The sequence below is a fragment of the Perna viridis genome, chromosome 7 (assembly GCF_037379345.1).
Source record: "Perna viridis isolate PV_CMFRI_1.1 ecotype Kerala chromosome 7, ASM3737934v1, whole genome shotgun sequence".
Lineage (NCBI taxonomy): Eukaryota > Metazoa > Mollusca > Bivalvia > Mytilida > Mytilidae > Perna > Perna viridis.
This window is the reverse complement of record NC_142451.1, coordinates 18,657,799-18,676,267: the sequence shown is the minus strand read 5'-3', so window position 1 is coordinate 18,676,267 and position 18,469 is coordinate 18,657,799. Positions and strand designations below refer to the sequence as shown.

General features: G+C 32.2%; 1 protein-coding gene and 2 non-coding genes across 3 annotated transcripts in view; all 3 read left to right on the top strand.

Moving 5' to 3' along the window:
* LOC148611654 (uncharacterized) overlaps nt 1-17,252 on the top strand; it is a 28,453-nt gene extending 11,201 nt beyond the window's left edge. The window contains exons 2-12 of the mRNA XM_088592422.1: nt 1,604-1,774; nt 3,084-3,382; nt 3,738-3,933; nt 4,452-4,528; nt 5,842-5,926; nt 6,897-7,074; nt 8,095-8,279; nt 9,335-9,487; nt 12,208-12,297; nt 12,887-13,009; nt 14,419-17,252. Coding sequence (XP_088448548.1) covers nt 1,604-1,774; nt 3,084-3,382; nt 3,738-3,933; nt 4,452-4,528; nt 5,842-5,926; nt 6,897-7,074; nt 8,095-8,279; nt 9,335-9,487; nt 12,208-12,297; nt 12,887-13,009; nt 14,419-16,628 — 3,767 coding nt within the window. The 3' untranslated portion in view covers nt 16,629-17,252. The remainder of the gene's footprint in view (nt 1-1,603; nt 1,775-3,083; nt 3,383-3,737; nt 3,934-4,451; nt 4,529-5,841; nt 5,927-6,896; nt 7,075-8,094; nt 8,280-9,334; nt 9,488-12,207; nt 12,298-12,886; nt 13,010-14,418) is intronic.
* LOC148611656 (small nucleolar RNA SNORD36) lies at nt 6,736-6,809 on the top strand. The gene has a single exon (XR_015924644.1). It is a non-coding gene; the product is annotated as a small nucleolar RNA SNORD36 (small nucleolar RNA).
* LOC148611655 (small nucleolar RNA SNORD36) lies at nt 8,425-8,498 on the top strand. The gene has a single exon (XR_015924626.1). It is a non-coding gene; the product is annotated as a small nucleolar RNA SNORD36 (small nucleolar RNA).
* Nucleotides 17,253-18,469: the final 1,217 nt, after the last annotated feature.

The following is an 18,469-nucleotide window of genomic DNA, read 5'->3' as shown; positions in this document are numbered from 1 at the left end:
TCCTTATCTTGACCAGATATTTTTATATTTGACTTGAGGCTAAATGAAAACATTGTAATTACTGTCCTCATCAAAGGCCATTTTGGACCATTATTATTTGTAATTTATTGCTCTCCCACCAGCTACTACTATTGTAGAAATGGTCATTTTACATCCCTGTACTAATCAAATTAATATTTCACAGATTCTGTACTTAGCTAGTACTCTTAGCTAAGCAAATATGTGTACAATTGCTGTTGGTGTTTTAAAGCCTCCTAAATCTTTAATTTTCTGGTGACATTTATAGGAAGAGCATTAATGATTATGGATGGTATTTTGTCATTGAGGTGGTCTCTTGTGTTATATTTTATGCTTTGTGATATATCCATTCACAGGAGAGTTAAAACTTTCATAATATGATTTTGCTAGATTATGGTCAAACATCAATGGTGTTGTCAGAAAAAGATTTTTAGACAATCAATAATAGTTGAATTTTAAATTATTATTAAAATACTGTCTATACATGTATGTCTATGTATGCTATTAGTAATGAAAATTCCATAAATGATTTACAATTTATATGTTAATACTGAGGAATTTTACTTGCAATTTTATATTTAGAATAAATTATTTATATTTCAGTTGTTCCTTTCTGGCTTAAAGGCTTCTAATAAGTAATTTTACATACTGCTCATTATATAGCCAAATTACATGTACATGTCATGTTTTTGGAAATCAATAAGACATTTTAAGGTTAAAGTGGGCAGTTAAGTGCAAGCTTGATGTGAAAAATTAACCACCACACTGATGTAAGATCAGGTATTTTTATACCTTTAGAATGAGAGTTCACATCAAATGCCTCTCCTTATTTTATCTTGTCACCTTTGCTTTGATCATGTCCTTGTGGGTTTACTTACTACGCATGTAGTGTAAAGGTAAACAGGGGCATACAATGCATTATGAACATGAACTTTATCAAAATAATTTCTCCAAGGTGTAGCATGTACATATAGGAAGATTCTCTAACACTTCTTTTTAAATGTGATTGATGAAAGGGGCGCAGAAAGTTTATATCACAGCTGTTCAATATCCTGTTATTTGAGATAAAGGGATAATGGATGGTGTATCTACTCATCCCAGAACACAATCACCAACATACTTAAAAAATCACAGAACATTGATCTTGTACCACTCCTTCCTATATTGTTGTTTATACATGTACCAACCATAAATACATGTGGATAGCAGCTACATGTGTCAGTTCTGTAGTGAACAGAATTTAGGTACATGTATTTACGTGTACTGTAACAAGACATGTTTTTTTAGGTTATATATATGATTGCATTATTGATTATGTATACCAGTTATGTTGAATACTTCTTCCAAGGGAGAGAAATTTAAAAAAACTAAATAATTGTTGTTCCTGCATCTTTCATCTTATTAGGGTGGAAGTCAGTCAAACTATTCACAACTGAGAGGTAAAGCATGTTCTTAGTTTTATTGGTAAGACAGTAGACATTGCCATTCTGCTTACAAATTACTGCTTATGTGTTGGATGCTATGATGAAGTACATTAAATAGCACCATTTACTGTATATTATATTCTACAGTATTTTCATTGTAGATTCCTTGCTGCAGACTCGCCCACTGCCAGATGCCCCCTTAGGTGTGCTGGACACAAAATGGATGTCAAAAGAAAATCTTCTAGCCAATCAAGGAGAAGATGACCCCAATCTGTTTGTTGCCCTCTACGATTTCCAATCTGGTGGAGAAAACCAACTCAGTATCGTTAAAGGTATTTAAGTTAATAGATAAACGCATTCATGGGTTAGATATTGAATGAAACAATTAAATTCAGTTGTAAATTAAATGGTACATTTCTAACACCCAAAAACAATTAAATAGAACCATGAAAATTGAAACCCAGGATAATATGTACTTATAAACAAGTACTGTCTTTGAAAAAAATACCTGCGCATTTTCTCTCTTTGTTCATTCTAAATATATTTGGTGAACTGTTTGAACACTGTGTTTTGTTTTGTAATATTCTGGACACCAGTGCCCCAAATAGAGGCTTGAATTTCAGGGTTGCAATCACTTGTCTAAGTAAATGCAAGGTTGTAAGCTCGATCGGTTAGGTTGCCATAATTAAGCATCGTAAGTATCATGTGATGTCAAAGCAAACTCAATACTGACTATGTCGGAAAAAAATACCTTACAGACATGGTAAAAACAAATGAATATAGAAAAAAAGTTTTACAAATTTTATGGTAACAAAGTAAGGCGAATAAATATAAAAAAAAAATTAACATGTTATTTGTAAAAGGCTTCCATTAACTTTTGACATGGAAGAGACATGGACTTGTAGACATGTTGTTGAAATATGTAACACAAAAACAGTGTTTGTTTTTTAGTTGTTAATCAAATGATTAGGACTATGTTGACCTAGTTTCATGTCTGTTTAAAGGTATAATTTTTGTTCACATATAAAAATATAAGAGCATGTACATGTAGGTAAAACAAATAAAAAAAAACCTGATCTGTGAGATAACCAAGAAAAAGTTGTGTCAGTGTAATTTCAAATAGCATGTCACTCTATATGTTTAACTACATGTATTATTAAAAGTACATGTACATGCTATTATTAATCAGAGCTATTCAATTCATGTTCATTGAGCATTGAAATGTCAAAACTTGGAAATTGTATAACAATGTACCAGGAAGAAAATTGATAACAATCAATGTTGACTATTATTTAATGGTCATTGACATAGTTGTGCATTGTGTTTTGTGTAAAAATAAAGATAAAGAAGGAGAACAATTAACTTTAGAAACATCACTTTAACATTGCTGCATTAGATGGAAATTGTTTGCATTGTAATCTCAGTGATTGCTATATAAATCATTATTGAAGAGTTTATCAAAATGCAAACAAACCTTGGAAGTCAGAACCAGAATATTTTAAAGTTTGAGGTATTGAAACCTGGAAAAATTATATGTAATAAGTAGCGAAATATGGGAACCCACTGAGTAATATCTCGGTTAAAATATGAAAGCATTGCAGAATACTTTCATTTAATTGATATATTTATCATGATTTGAAGGTGAACAAGTTACGATTCTTGGTTACAACAAAGGAGGGGAATGGTGTGAGGTCAAAAACAAGGCAGGTGACCTTGGTTGGGTGCCTAGCAACTACATTGCCCCAGTCAACAGCCTTGATAAATTCTCCTGGTACCATGGACAGATCTCAAGAAATGCCTCAGAATATCTACTTAGTAGTGGCATCAATGGTAGCTTCCTTGTCAGAGAAAGTGAAAGTGCTCCAGGTCAAAGATCAATATCTGTTAGGTTCGAAGGTCGAGTCTATCATTACAGAATAACTGAAGATTCAGATGGCAAGGTGAGTCAAGAGCTATTAATTTCCAACACATCTGAAATTTTTTTTGAGAGTTATAAAGCTGCTGTTAAATAAATGAACTATGCATAGTATGATACAAATGGAATAATTTTTTGTTCCCCTGTAACAGAATTTGTTGCCTATGATTGTATTAATTTGACGTAAGTACAAACTGCCATTGTCTTGCAGGTGCAGGTGCTTATCAAATGCCAAAGTACAAGTAATAAACATATAAAGACAGTTAAAAGTCATACAATTTTGTTTTCATTCAGTATTTAAGCTTATCACTTTAAGTTTTATAAGTTATGTCATTGAGTCATATCTACTCACTTTCATAGAAGCTTTTTACCTGTTATAGGTCTATGTAACAGCTGAGCATCGTTTCAACACCCTTGCAGAGCTGGTCCATCATCATTCCATACACTCAGATGGGCTAGTCACTACGTTACTGTATCCAGCACCTAAGAGTCAGAAACCAACTGTTTTTGGTCTCAGTCCAGAGCCAGACAGATGGGAAATAGAAAGAACTGAAATAGCCATGAAACATAGGCTAGGTAAAACATTGCATCAGCATCCAAAAATAGATTTTGAATACATCATGGACAAAGTTGGTACTGAGTAAATTGCAGGATTTATTATTAATAGAAAAAAAATTGTAAACTTTAATTAGTCGTTTTGTAGTCCTTGCATTAGGTGTTAAATGATTTTAACCATTTTAGTAATTTTAGGGATGTTGTATGAACAAAATCAACTTGGTTTACTAACAGAACTTATTTTGTTAAGTACAGCCTCTTACTGACAGTAGATTTACCACATTTACTTCAGGTGTTTACTCAATAATTGGTTATGGTGTATTGTAAATTGATGATTGGTATAATTAATGTTAAGCAGGACTGGGTTACACAAAAAGTAAACAGTCTATTGACTTAATTTAAGTAAAGAGGAGTTAATATACAATTAAAATTTGATAGGCAATAGGATATTTACAGAAGATTATATTTAGATTCTTAGAGTTTTTAGGTTATTGATTGGTGAGGTATTATTTTAGATAGTATTTTACTCTTTTTTGAAGGTGGTGGTCAATATGGTGATGTGTATGAAGCTATTTGGAAGAGGTACAATAAAACTGTAGCTGTGAAAACTCTGAAGGTGGGTAGTAGAAATACTTGCTGGGAATACCCTACTCAATATTGGAATATCCTGGTCCTCCAGTTTGTTTTAAGTTGGTTTCAATTTTCTGGACTGTCAACAGATTGATTTCAAATTTTTTATGTGGCTGTATATAGATGGGGCAAAGTGATTTTATTTGCAGACTAATAGTTTGATTTCCTGTGAAATAAAATATAAGAAAGGGTATAATGTGCATGCGAAAGATTCCCCCCAAAAAATTCCTAATTAAAAAAATATACCTGACAAAACACATATGACAAATTACTGAACTTCTGACATCATTTTTTAAACTACCAGGTAATTTTTACAATGACCAAGTACCTTAACTGAGAGTTTTACATCACAGATGTTGCTATTTGAAATAGCTTGTATCATAACTTTATTAAGTGTAAAGGGCAAAGTGGCCAATAGGAACAAACATGTGCATCTGTTTTCAAACTCTTTAACTAATTCAATTCTACTTCATTCACAATTGAATTGAAATGAAGGACAAACAAAGGTTATGTGTGGAACTTGGAATGATAGATTTTAGTGTATAGTGTGACAGGATTTTCAAGTACTTGATAAGCATCATTAACATGTGTCATCATTTCAGAATATATTGAACTTTGACTTGCACTTGCCAGGTGGGTCACATTCACTACATAAGTTCAAATGAAAACTCTCTGATTTTATACTTTGAAAGGAAATATTGTTAACATGCAAATTAGTTTTATAAGTGAACACCATCTTTGTTAAATATAACATGCTTTATTCTCACTGATGTCATGTCATGAATCACATAAATGTTACAAAGTTTGTATTAAGTACTAACAATGCAGTGATATTTTACATCATTATAGCCATTCTCTTTATTTGTCAACACCCATATTTCAACACATATCTCTCCTTATATCTGTATTGCTTGACATCAGGTTATGCTTTATCATAGACACGAGGATGAAATCAATCACAACACACTAATTTTCTTCAATCCTCTTGATCCTTTTTTTAGTTTCGAGTTGTACTAAGAAATTGTCACTTTGGGATGTTTTAAGCACCAGTTATATATAGAAGAATTTAATCCTATTATATATCATTAAAAAATGCATTTGAAAAAGTCTTAATCTTCATAAATCCTTTCTTTTTTCACCTGATGTTTATGGATTTATGTCGTGCTCTTTGCTCAACAATTTATCATGACTTTTCCCAAATTTACCTGTTGCCCATTATTGTCTACCAGGTTTATGGTGTGCCTGCAAGTTCAACTTTCTTCATTCAACTATAAATAAAAATTTTGATTTATTCTGCAGGAAGACACTATGGCATTAAAAGATTTTCTGGAAGAGGCAGCCATTATGAAAGAAATGAAGCATCCAAATCTAGTCCAGTTACTTGGTAAGGTTGGATTTCCTTGATTGGGAGAACCATAACTTGAGATTGATTTGTAGTATCAAAAATTATTTGTGAGACTTAAGGATGTTCCAGTATGAAATGTGTCACAAGGTCTGTAGGCAACATATGTTTTTTGGTAAAATAATAAAAATAGCATGCATGGTCGGTAAATAGAAATCGGTTCTGTTAGTTTACTTTCAGAAACTATTCTGATGATTTTGTTATTGTGAAAAATGCAGGTCACTTATATTTGCTATTACACAAACTTGCATTATGCATTGTTTAACATTATTATTTGGATTTTCACATAACTGTAAAAATTATATCCCATTTTTGGCAAAAATATCAAAACTGCTATAATTAATGTATAAAATAATTTCCAAAATTACGGTGTATCGTTTTTCTATTTTTTGCTGAAATCATGCCCTTAGAACTAGAACTATTGCTTTCCTTCTCAAAGAATTCATGAAAATTCACTTTTTTAATTTGATGGCTTTACTTTAAGAAAGCCACTCCCCGTCCAATTTCATTCTGTAATGTCCCTAATATGCAACTATCTTAGTATTTGATTTTATACTCTTAAAAAAACAATTTATATGAATGATTCAATATAAGATCCATTATATCTGTTTTGAAATTTTGATTGTCCTTGCATAAAAAGGTTTTGAAAAAGCAAGTAGCGTGGATTTTAATTGCTGTCAGTTCTCATTTCAAAATTCAAAATCATTGTCTGAATATAGCTGAAATATTGCTTCTTGGACGTTAAACTCCAACAATCAATCAATCAATCATTTCAAAATTACTTAGGTTGCCAGCAAAGACGTAAGAATTTCTTCACCTGATAATTCTCGAAGATTGAGTTAAGAGCTTTTTAAAACTGAGCAGCAACTCAACATACCTGTAAACTTCAGTTGTTGTAGAATTTATTATGCTTTAAACTCAGATTTGATGTTATAATTGTTTTAACTCGCAGGTGTTTGTACAAGAGAGCCTCCATTTTATATTGTGACGGAATTCATGCCTCAGGGAAACTTACTAGATTACATGAGAAGCTCAAACAAAGAAGATATTGGGGCAACAGTACTGATGTACATGGCCACACAGATTGCGTCTGGAATGGCCTATCTTGAAGCTAGGTCCTTTATTCATAGGTAAAGTATTTTCTTGTGTTGCCAAACCTATGTATTTGATTGAAGTAAAAAGTTCGTTACCAAAGTCATTTTTGAATTTTGAAGCTTACATTGCCTTTTTATCGGTTGAATGCTGTTTCAGAAAGCAATTGGTATAATGTGATTTACTTATGCATTGACCAAATCCATGGCACAAGTAAATAGCAAGTTCACAGGTGATTGTACAGTGAATTATTGCACCTTTCAAACTCAACTTATTCTAATAAACATAAAGGGGGCTTCAACAGACAGGACAATTAGTGAGCATACTTTCATTTTTGCTCTACATTTGCCAGCACTCCGCAGTTTAGTTTAGTTTTGCACTTTTGACTATGGATGATAAATGACATTAATGGAAACTGATGGTTGCTATAGTGATTAAAAATGAAGAATCTGTTGTTGATAAAACATTTTCTGAAAAAGGGGACTTTTAAAAGTATTTTGCAATGTTTCATATATTTTCAATGTTGAAGGGGCTTTTTTTCAATGACATTCCACTTCATTGTGAAAGTGAAAGCAAGCCATGCTAAATTTGATAAGTGGATTACAAAGTGAAATTGCTAAAAATCTAACCGGCGATGCCCATATGAGGAAGGGGTTTTCCAGGGAAAAGGTTTTGACAGTTTCAGGGCATGAAATAAAAATTTTAAGATATTTTGCGGGAAATTTGATATTTTTAAACCTGATTTTATCAACTTTTTTGCAAATTTTTGCATATTTTTCATGCTTTCTATGGTAAACCTATTTATTGTGGGTAAAATTTTTCCAGAAAATTTTTACTGCATTCTGAAGGCCTTGGCATGAGCTATTTCTAGATATATAGATTTACAGATGCTTGACAATTTTTTAAAGTGATAAATGTTACAAAGCATCAGATTACAAGACCAAAATTGGACAGTTCTACAATAATGTGGAGTGCTGGCTTTACCTTTGTTTTAGTCTATTTCCTCTTTGTTGACCTTATAAGATCAGGGCTGTTAAAACTGAATCTTATCTTTGCAGAGATTTAGCTGCTAGGAACTGTTTAGTTGGTGATAATCATCTAGTCAAAGTGGCAGATTTTGGTTTAGCAAGGTTGATGAAGGATGACACATACACAGCTCACATTGGAGCCAAATTCCCCATTAAGTGGACGGCTCCTGAAGGACTGGCATTTAATAGATTCTCCACAAGGTCTGATGTTTGGGGTGGGTATACATTATTTTGATGGCCTTGTACAATTGATGTATATGTTCCAAGAAGATTTTTTTAGGGTTTGGTTTATGTGGCATTTATAGCTTTTGTTCTTCTGATTTTTGCACATTTCAAGAAAGTTAGATATGTTGCCATTGCTTGCAATGATGTTAGAATTTCTTCACCTGAATATTCATGAAGAATTAAATTCGAGCTTTTTAAAACTGAGCAAGCAAGAAAATTGACATTGGGATTCCTGTATACATAGAAAATTGACATTGGGATTCCTGTATACATAGAGAAATTGACATTTGGATTCCTGTATACATAGAAAATTGACATTGGGATTCCTGTATACATAGAAAATTGACATTGGGATTCCTGTATACATAGAGAAAATTGACATTGGGATTCCTGTATACATAGAAAATTGACATTGGGATTCCTGTATACATAGAAAATTGACATTGAGATTCCTGTATACATAGACAAAATTGAAACATGTTTTCATATGTTTTAAAATTGAATATGATACAAACATATCACTGATTTCAAGAGTAATGGAATTTCTATTTACTTTTTCATGAATGAATTTGTTAGTCCTGAACATATGTTTTTCATAGTTGTCCTGAACATATGAGAAATATGTGTCTCATTTGTTTTCAAAACATGATAAACATATGCTGCAATTTTCCTGTGTAGCCTATATATTTATAAGGTTAATGTCTAATTTCAAATTTGAAGTTCTTATTACTTTCATTCTGATTGGAATCTTCCACTTATTATCACAGTCCAAGTTAAGAACTGTATCAAGTTTGAATGTTGTGTTTATAGTTGGCTCAACTCTTCAGGGTTTGTTTCCTGTGGTCATATAAGTGTACTTATTTTTACTTTTTCCAAGTTGTACAGATAAGTCTGAAAAAGAGAACCCCTGAATATATTCTCTTGACAGAATCTGTGAATCATTTTAATCACTTCTTTGTTGGTGCTCCTCACACATTGAATAAGACCAATCTTCCCATTCTTGTGAATCCTAGATCTTCAAAAGAAAGGCATCTTTATATTTCAGCATTTGGAGTGTTGTTGTGGGAGTTGGCAACCTTTGGAATGTCTCCCTATCCTGGTGTGGAATTAACTGAGGTGTACCATTTATTAGAGAGGGGTTACAGGATGGATAGACCAGCTGGTTGTCCAGCTAGTGTTTATGAGCTAATGATGAAATGTAAGCATTTAAATATCTACTATTTTACAAGAATGCCATTCCTGTCTGTAAACTATATCAGGAAATGTGATATTTACCATACAAGTGTGCTATTCCTGATTAAACAATACAGGAAATACTTAAGTAGCTGTCTTTGTAAGAATCATGTAAAATCTGAAAATTGTGATACACCCCAAAAAAGGCTACATATTTTTATTTTTGTAATTAAATTGTTTTATGGGTGAATATTATGAAATGTGTAATTATTCATTCAAACCTGCCTGCTCTTAGGAGATAATCCACATTGAAAATCCAGTAGATTCTATTGTATTTGAGTGTCATTTACAGAGTTATCTCCCTTAATTTTGAAATCTACAGAGCATTCTATATAATTTTTATCTCCTATGAGCACGGGTTACATGAAAAACCAAATGTTAATTTTTGTTTACTAAAGCATTTTAAATAAAATATCAAAAATAAAAATATGTAGGCTTTCCAACTATGTATCACATTTTGCATGATTCTTAGCTGGAGTGCTACTTAATAATCAAGTGTTATTGGTAAAAGGTTCATAGTTATAATTGAAAAAAAATATTTATGAGAACAATTTGAATTACAGTTATTAAATGGGTTGGATGCAATAGTCCAGAATATTTGTCCAGAATATATGTGTATATTTAATAAACAAGATAAAACCTTATAATTAGGTAATAACATAGTATACTGGTGTCCTTCTGTTTGTTGTTCACTACACACAATAATAAAAACAATATTTTTTGTGAAATTTTGGTGAATAGTTTCTTTCTGCTGTCAGATGTGAGCTCCCTTTCGATTTTTATAAATTACTGCTTTTTTGTTCTTGAGTTATGGGACTTTATTTGTACAAAAATGTAATGATTTTATGTTTTTGGACTATTTCTCAATAACTCTTGTGCAGTGTCAAAGAAACTTTGGTGAATTGTTTATTTATAGTGATGTTAGCTTCCTTTCAATTTTTGTAAATTACAATTTTATGATTTAGATTTATTGGACTTAATTCTTTAAAAAAAAGATGGAGGAGATTTAAGTTTTCGGAAATGAACTCAGTAGTGGTTGCACCCATTATTCAGAAATATTGGAAAATAGTTAATTGCTTAAGTTGTGATGAATTTCTGACTTTTATGAGTTTTTGACCTAATTTATAACTTCTGTGGGCATATCTAGCTGCAATCTGAGAAGCATTTTATTGTTATGAGAATTCATTTTATTTTCCCCTCTTCTACTTAAAGAATGATTTAGTGTTGGGAAATTTGCTATAACTTTGTGTGAAGATAAATATAAAGGAGGCACACTAAACATTAATGGTCGCAGTATACTTATTTTAATTTTTTTTAATGTTGCATAGATATTCATGAAAAAGATTACCTATAAATATATTTACTTAACAGGATCTGCAAAGAATTAATAGTTAACAGTACACAACTGTTGATTAATAATTCCTGTTGCAACATTTGTAATTACATTAACTTTTATTAGCTGATGATGTCAATTTCTGGATAAACAGTTCCATGATTGACCACCCTAATATTCAATATCCATGTACAGATTTAAGATTTTTTATTATATAGATAGCAGTAATTTACCGACTGCTCCAATGTAATTTTTTTTGATAATTCACACTGTGAAATAAATTCGGTAATTTCACTCTCGCACTTTCACAAAATGTCACAACACGAATATCAATTCGCCATTCAGAAAATTTTTAATTTTTGTTGAAAACAGCAAGAAAAATGGAACGAATCTATATAATAAATAGGATAAACAAACACTCATGCCAAGAACAAGTTTCGCACACTTGTTAAATCTAGGCATTCTTCAGCACTCGTGATAATATTTTGGTTATTCACTCTTTCCAATTAATTATCCTATTAATATTGCTATTGTGACATTTATTGTAAAGGTATTAATTTCAATGGTTTACTCATTTCTGCTGTTTTGCGAAAAGTGCAAAAGATAGTACCTGTGAAATTGAATTATAACACTATTCAATGCTTATCTTTTTTTTGGAAATTGCGAAAAATTTATTCCAAAGAAATATGTTCACTTGACAGAATCATGGAAAAATCAGTAACTTTCAAATTTTTAAAATATGTTTACAGTATATCTGACAGTTGCATAAGAACTGTGATAACTGATTTATAACTCTAATAGGCTTCTGGAACAGGGTTATGTTGCTATAAGATTGAGGTCATCACTGCAAAAGTTTTATGGTCGTCATCATGAACTCATGGATCATTATGGTGTATCCGTAAGCACCATGAAAACTGATTTATTCAATGGGTCATAGTTTTCCTTTCCTCGTTTGTCTACCCCGGACTTGACTTTTTATGAGCAACTCGGCGGGTGTTTCTAGAAAAGCAGAGGATGCTTACCCTACCAGTGCACCTGGTCCATGCTCCCAGTTTTTAGTGGAGTCCGAGTTGCTCATTTACTTTTGTTACTTTGTATGTATGATTTTAGTTACTTTATGTTCTTTGTTGTGTATGTCTGTTTTTCATTCTTTTGATTACCACTATAACATTGGTTCCCTTGATTACTCTTATACTAATTACACTTAATTTGATGATATTAACTTACTTTGTACTGGCTCTTCTGATGTGACACCAGTAAATTTAATTTGTGACCGTCAAATTACAGATTTAAGTATCCAAAATAAATGTTTAATGATATTTTAGCCTTACTATTATATACATTTTTTGCAGGTTGGCAATGGGATCCAAAAGACAGACCAACATTTAAAGAAATTCATAATAATTTAGAACACATGTTTGATAAATCCAGCATTAGTGATGGTAAATAAGTATTGTCTTTTGTTTATTATGAAATTTATCCACAAAAATTTTAAACCAATAAAAAAACAACTGCTTTCATAGTAGTCTGTGTAAAAAAAATGTCACCAAAGAAAGATATTTTCCTTTTTTTTTCACTTTTTGTGAAAAAGAGAAGTTAAAAAAAACCTTGCTTCTTCATTAGTAACTCTATTTTGTAGTGATCAGATGCATAATATATATCTTACATCAATCATTGTTCTAAGATTCGACCCCCCTAGAACCCTAGAACACTGATCAGTTACTCAAGTTTAAGTCTTATGGCTGGAAAATAAAAACAAACATATTTTAATAGATTAAGTAAACGTTTGCTTGAAGTAATATAAATTGATATATATTTTTTTAATGATTATAGGCTGAAATTCTTGTAAAATTATTGATTAACTGATAATGCCTGATAATGATAGTTTAGTGAACAAGTAGTTAAATGACCTTGTGCATATTTTCAGTTTGATCTATTTCTTTCTCAAATTATTTCTGCGTACTTTCTATCAGAGAAGGAAAAGTTGGTTTTTATTTTTCTGATAGTTGTGATATCCTAATCTCTTGGTAGAAATTGAGAAAGAATTGGATCCAAAGAAACTGCAAGGTTTATTACCTCCTAAGAAGAACAGATCTGGTGCTAATTTAGTAGGACTTGACAGTCCTGAGCTTGGGGATGGTAGGATAAGTGCAGGTATACAGTCTATAATCACAAATAAATTAGAGAAAGATGATTAATTGATTGATGGCAGTTAAGCATCCTATGGCTTATATTTCTTGCATTTCAGAATGAAATGTTAAATTGATGGCAGACCCTGCTTTGTGCCAGGCCGACACTTGGAGCCAAATTTTTAATTTGCTAGCTTACAGAAGTAACAGCCTGCAAGTAGGCATATCACTTCACTAAACACATTTTTCTGAATCGGAGCAAAGCAGTCGTTACACTTTATCTTCTATGCCACATCCTTATCACAAACAGTGGCTACTAATTTTAAAATCTTTGGTATGACTCAGCCATGAACCAAATCTACTACCTCCCACACTAGTGGAGGGAGGGCATGCTTATAAGAAACCACTGAGGTGATTCAGAAATATGAGGGAATTTACTAACTGAAAGTTAAGATTAAATTTTTCTCAGTTTGTCAAATGGCTATGTTTTGTGGAAATATGCTTGAACAAAACATTTTTAATGATAATGATATAGTGCTAATTTTATACTAAATTCTGTATATGCCTGATTAGTGAAATATTTACTATTTATTGCCTTGTATTTAGTAAAATCTGAATATCCTTTTAATTGACAAAAAGAGTACTGCTGCCAGCCTATCCACATGTTTAATAATTTTAAAGCCATTAGAGAGATAAACAATTTATGTTCTATATTTTATCTTCAGTGAAGGACATTCCTTTCTTTTTTTAATTGTTCCGAGATTTTTCATTTGTGAGTTATAGGACTTCAAATACTCTTTAAATGGGAGACAGAAATATTTTGTGTAATATTTAGTCGGTCTGTTTGATAAAATATGGCATAGTTATTTTTGATTATATATCGTATTTGTCTTTTAAATGGTGGTTTTTTGGCAGAGGAATATATGATTGACAAATCAAGCGTTGAGTAAAACCAAAGAAGCTATAAACATATACTATCATACACAGCCAAATGTGCCACATATGATAATCATATGGTAATCATATGACAATCATATGGTATTGAACATATGACAATCATATGGTATTGCACATATGATAGTCATATGATTATCATATGATTCCCATATGGTAATTTTGGCATAAAAACATATCATTATCCTATGATAATCATGCGATAATCATATGATGCTCGATTTATATGATAATCATATGATGCAAACCATATGATTCTCATGTGTGGCTCATTTGCCTGTGTAGCTTGTCTTAGAATTACTGCTTAAATAATTCATTATGTATATATGTCAGCAAATAAAAGCAATAATAGGTTAAAGACAGAGAAAGAGAAAAGTGAACAAGAAATGCTGTGCAATACTAACATAATAAAAATTACCCTCTAAAAAATATTCTCTTCCTTAAAAGTAACATATTATTTATTAATTCATATATTTGTAGGACCTACCCCACCAGCCACTAGAAGGGTGCTCCCTTCTAAGGAGGAAGCTGCTGATCTGATATTGAGACAGGTTTCTAAGTCTGTGGTTGGTAGTAAATCTGCAGCAGCTGCAGCTGCTGCACGTAAAAAGGGGGGACCTGCTCCAGCTCCTCCCAGACGGACTACTTCATGTAAAGATCCATTAGAAAGTCAGAAGGACATGGAAAATGAATTGAAAGCTAAAATGAAATTACAGAAAGCTAAGATTGAAAGCTCAACTTTGACTGAAAATTATGAGGACAATGAGCACCATGAAACTGTAAGTGATGTTGGGTTGACAATGTCTTTACAGCCATCAAAAAGATTAGAGCTGGGTTCGCCAAAAACTTACCAACGGGATGGGAAGGATGTGAAAATGGAGGATAGTGGGATTTCTCAAAGTAGTACTGAAAGTTTAAAGCGTGCTCCTATAGACAAATCTAAATACATGATTAATAGTGAAAGTGCTCTCAAATCCTCGTCTTTTGAACACTCAAAGGAGAGAAGTAGTGGCCGTAGTTTTAATTTACCCTATCAGAGACAATATAGTATTGATAGTGATAATAGTCATCGAGTTCCTAAAGAAACCAATACTGATGAATCCAAAGACATGGTAACTAATTATAAAGGGAAATTTTATCCTAAGAAAGCATTACCATTGCCACAGCAGGCAAGGATACGTAGACAATCTTCTGGAAGGGCTGAGCAAACACGTGATGCTGAAAGCAATGTAATGATAGGACGGTTAGATGTAAACAATGTTACTAAAGCTATAAGTCGGTATGGGACTATTCCAAAAGGTCGTAGGATAGAGGCTTATCTTGCGTCTATGGAAAGTGAAGTGGAAAGGAATCAAATTCCAGAACTACCGCATGTTGATGATCAAGATTCAGGAACTGATACTGCCAGTGTGGCGTCTTGTCCTAACATAATGCCAGACAGTACTGGGGCTGGTAATGGTGTTGATAGACTAGTATCACAAAGCCAACGAGAACACAGTGATCCTGCTATCAAACCAGAGCCTAATATAAAACCTTCCAGTTTTGTGAAATCACAATCACAGCATGGCTTGGTTGAAAATCAAAACCCATACAGTAGTTCTGGGTTGCCAAGACAGAAAGTAGACTTAGCTCATAGCAATAGTGATTTAGGGCAAAGGGCATTTCCAGATCAAAAACCAAAACCTAGTCCTAGAATGTCACGTATGTTTGAACCACGCTCAGATGCAGACAACCAAAGGGATGATAATATGTCTCGTGACATGGCACATTCCCAGCATGCAATTCAACCTTTACATAAATCTTTCACAGGCATTGACCATAGCCCTGCTAGCACTGATTCTACTATTTTAGGAAGTCCAGATTCTATTGTTGATTCTCGAAAACATCCTGACTATAAATCTCCTAGACCCACCTTTTCTCATAAAATGAGATCTGCCTCAGCAGGAGATTACCCAATGCAAGTAGATTCTCCATCATCCGAACATGTCAATGTATCAAATTCTTGGAGTGGTAATAACTCAGAATCTATAACAGAGGAACAAGATGAGGGTCAACAGGGAAAATCAGTTTTGTCAAAAGTTGCAATGTTTCAATCACAGAAACCTGGTAGTGGTTCCGAGTTTGCTTTCAAGCCATTCACACGGAATGAAAATGGTCGTGAATCATTCAATGAAAGACATGAAGCTACTAGAACTTCAACAGATCTTAATTATAAACCCCATGTCAGTAAAGATGATATCATATATAAACCAGTGCTGCCCAAAAATGTGCAAAGTGCACAACCTTCACTGATGTCCAAGTCAATGATAGACACCTTGGAAACAGTACCAGAAAGGAATGTGGGACCTAATTCCGACTCAGACTCACCAAAAGTAACTCAAGAAAGTGTCCTACAATCTGCCAATGAAATTAACAATTGTTTGGAGTCACTAACAGCATCTGGGAACAAAACCAGCACCAATTTTATGGTTCTTTCAGAACAAGTGTTAAATTTTCATGAACTTTGCTCACATTTTATTGATAACTTACAAGTTCATGCAAAGTTTCATGCCAGAGAGTTATTATCTAAACTGCAGTTATATAGTGAACAATTAAAAACATACAATAGTGCAAATCCTGCAAGTGGTATAAAGTTAACACAGGATGTTAAGGCAGTCATGCAAGAAATAATTACTCTTGTTCAGAGATGAGTTTTATATAGATCATAGTAGTTGCAATTTTTACTTTTAAGTCTAATCATTCATTGCATGGCGAAATGTGCGCTTTTAAGCCTCAGCAGTTTGAGCTACTAGAGTTGACTTGCTCGCTGTATTATTAACAGGCTGGAGTGAGTGTAACAGGAATGATAGATTATTTGATACTATGGTTTTTTTAATTTAACAAGTGACCTCACTTTCTTTGTTCACGGTCAGAAGCTAATGAATGGTTTTTGATATTTTTGTAAAGTATATCCTAGAATCAGTATATGAAGTCTTAAGTTTGGAATACAATGTAATATTATTGACATAGAAAAACAAATTAATCTTCTGTTAGTATAATCATGATTTTTAGTTTACCTCTTTACATCAAATCTTTTATTTAAAGTGAATGCCAGTGCATTGATTTACTTTCTGAATAAAACAATATACATGTATCTGCATAATATATACTATGATTGTTTTTAACCCAAAGGAACAATGTTAAGGCATAATTAGCATCAAATGTATTTTTGATTTTTTACCCTGCTGGCCAGGTAATTATACCCCAGCTGTTACTTACGTAGGATCTAACTATACAACTCTTAAAATGAAAAGTTCATAAATTTTGTAATTTTATTTAAAATATAAGATCAGGATGGCATTAGAATATATTTTTAATTCCTTTTTTAAAAGGTGGTCATGCATTTGAATTAATGCTATGGTTTAATGGTCTTGTCATTCTTCTCAAGTTATGATTAATCTACAGTAAAACATACCATATAGTGTTTTTCCTACCACATTTAAATATTACTGATTTTAGAACTAAATCTTTCAAGCTTTTGTGTAAATACCCATTATTTCATTCACTTCTAGGACCAATTTTAAGAAACCACTGTCAGCATTTTCAAAGTTATTCAGGTCCATTCTTATATATTTGCAATAAATATTTTTGAAAGTTAGTGGGACCTCTTCAGCCTAGAAGCATAACCCCAGTGTATATTTATTTGTAAGATAAATGTTTTTTTCTTTCTGTGATATCTTATGCACTGTATTTTTAAGTTTGATGGTGCTACTAGCTGTGTATTTTTAGATATAGCTGTAAGGCCACTAGGATATCCATTATGATGAAACATTTTAGACTTGTTCAGTAATATTTTTGAGATAATAGAGAAATATCTTCTATTTTTGTTTAGATTCAAACAGCTTGACTCGTGTATTGTTTAAAACTCTGAAGAATACAAAAAAAAAAGACACATTTGATAAAAGGTTGTACTATCATATAAGCAATGAGAGGTTTTTTTTCCCTGGTCTGTCAGCCAGTAATAAATTTGTTTCCGTTTAAGTACCAGAGAAATGCCTCAGGAAAACTTCTGATGCGCTTGTGTATATTGTTTTTAATCACATTATGATGCAAGTGAAAGTTAAAATTATTACTGAGATTTTTGTTATCTATTGTGGGTTTTGGGTTTACTTTGAGGATACTACATGTAAATACATGTAAAAGTGGGTGCCAATTTTGATGGTGTGTTGAAATTTTGTTAGTTTGTAAGTTTTTGAAATTAAGTGCATCATTTGAATATCTTGTTTTAATGTGTAACTTGTCCATTTCATTGGAAATTAAAATTATTTGATTGGCTGAATCATATCAACTGGTACATTTGGTTCACCCATAACAGTATGTTTGAGTCAGTATGTCACTTGTTATTAGATGGCTGTGGACCAAATCAATACGGACCAAGTGTAGCTGTAAATTCAGGAATTATTCCAATGTTTTAATTATTGCCAAATTGCAATTCGGTTGTTAATGTAAAAATTTGAGCTTACATTTCTCAAGGTCACAAAAATTTAACAAA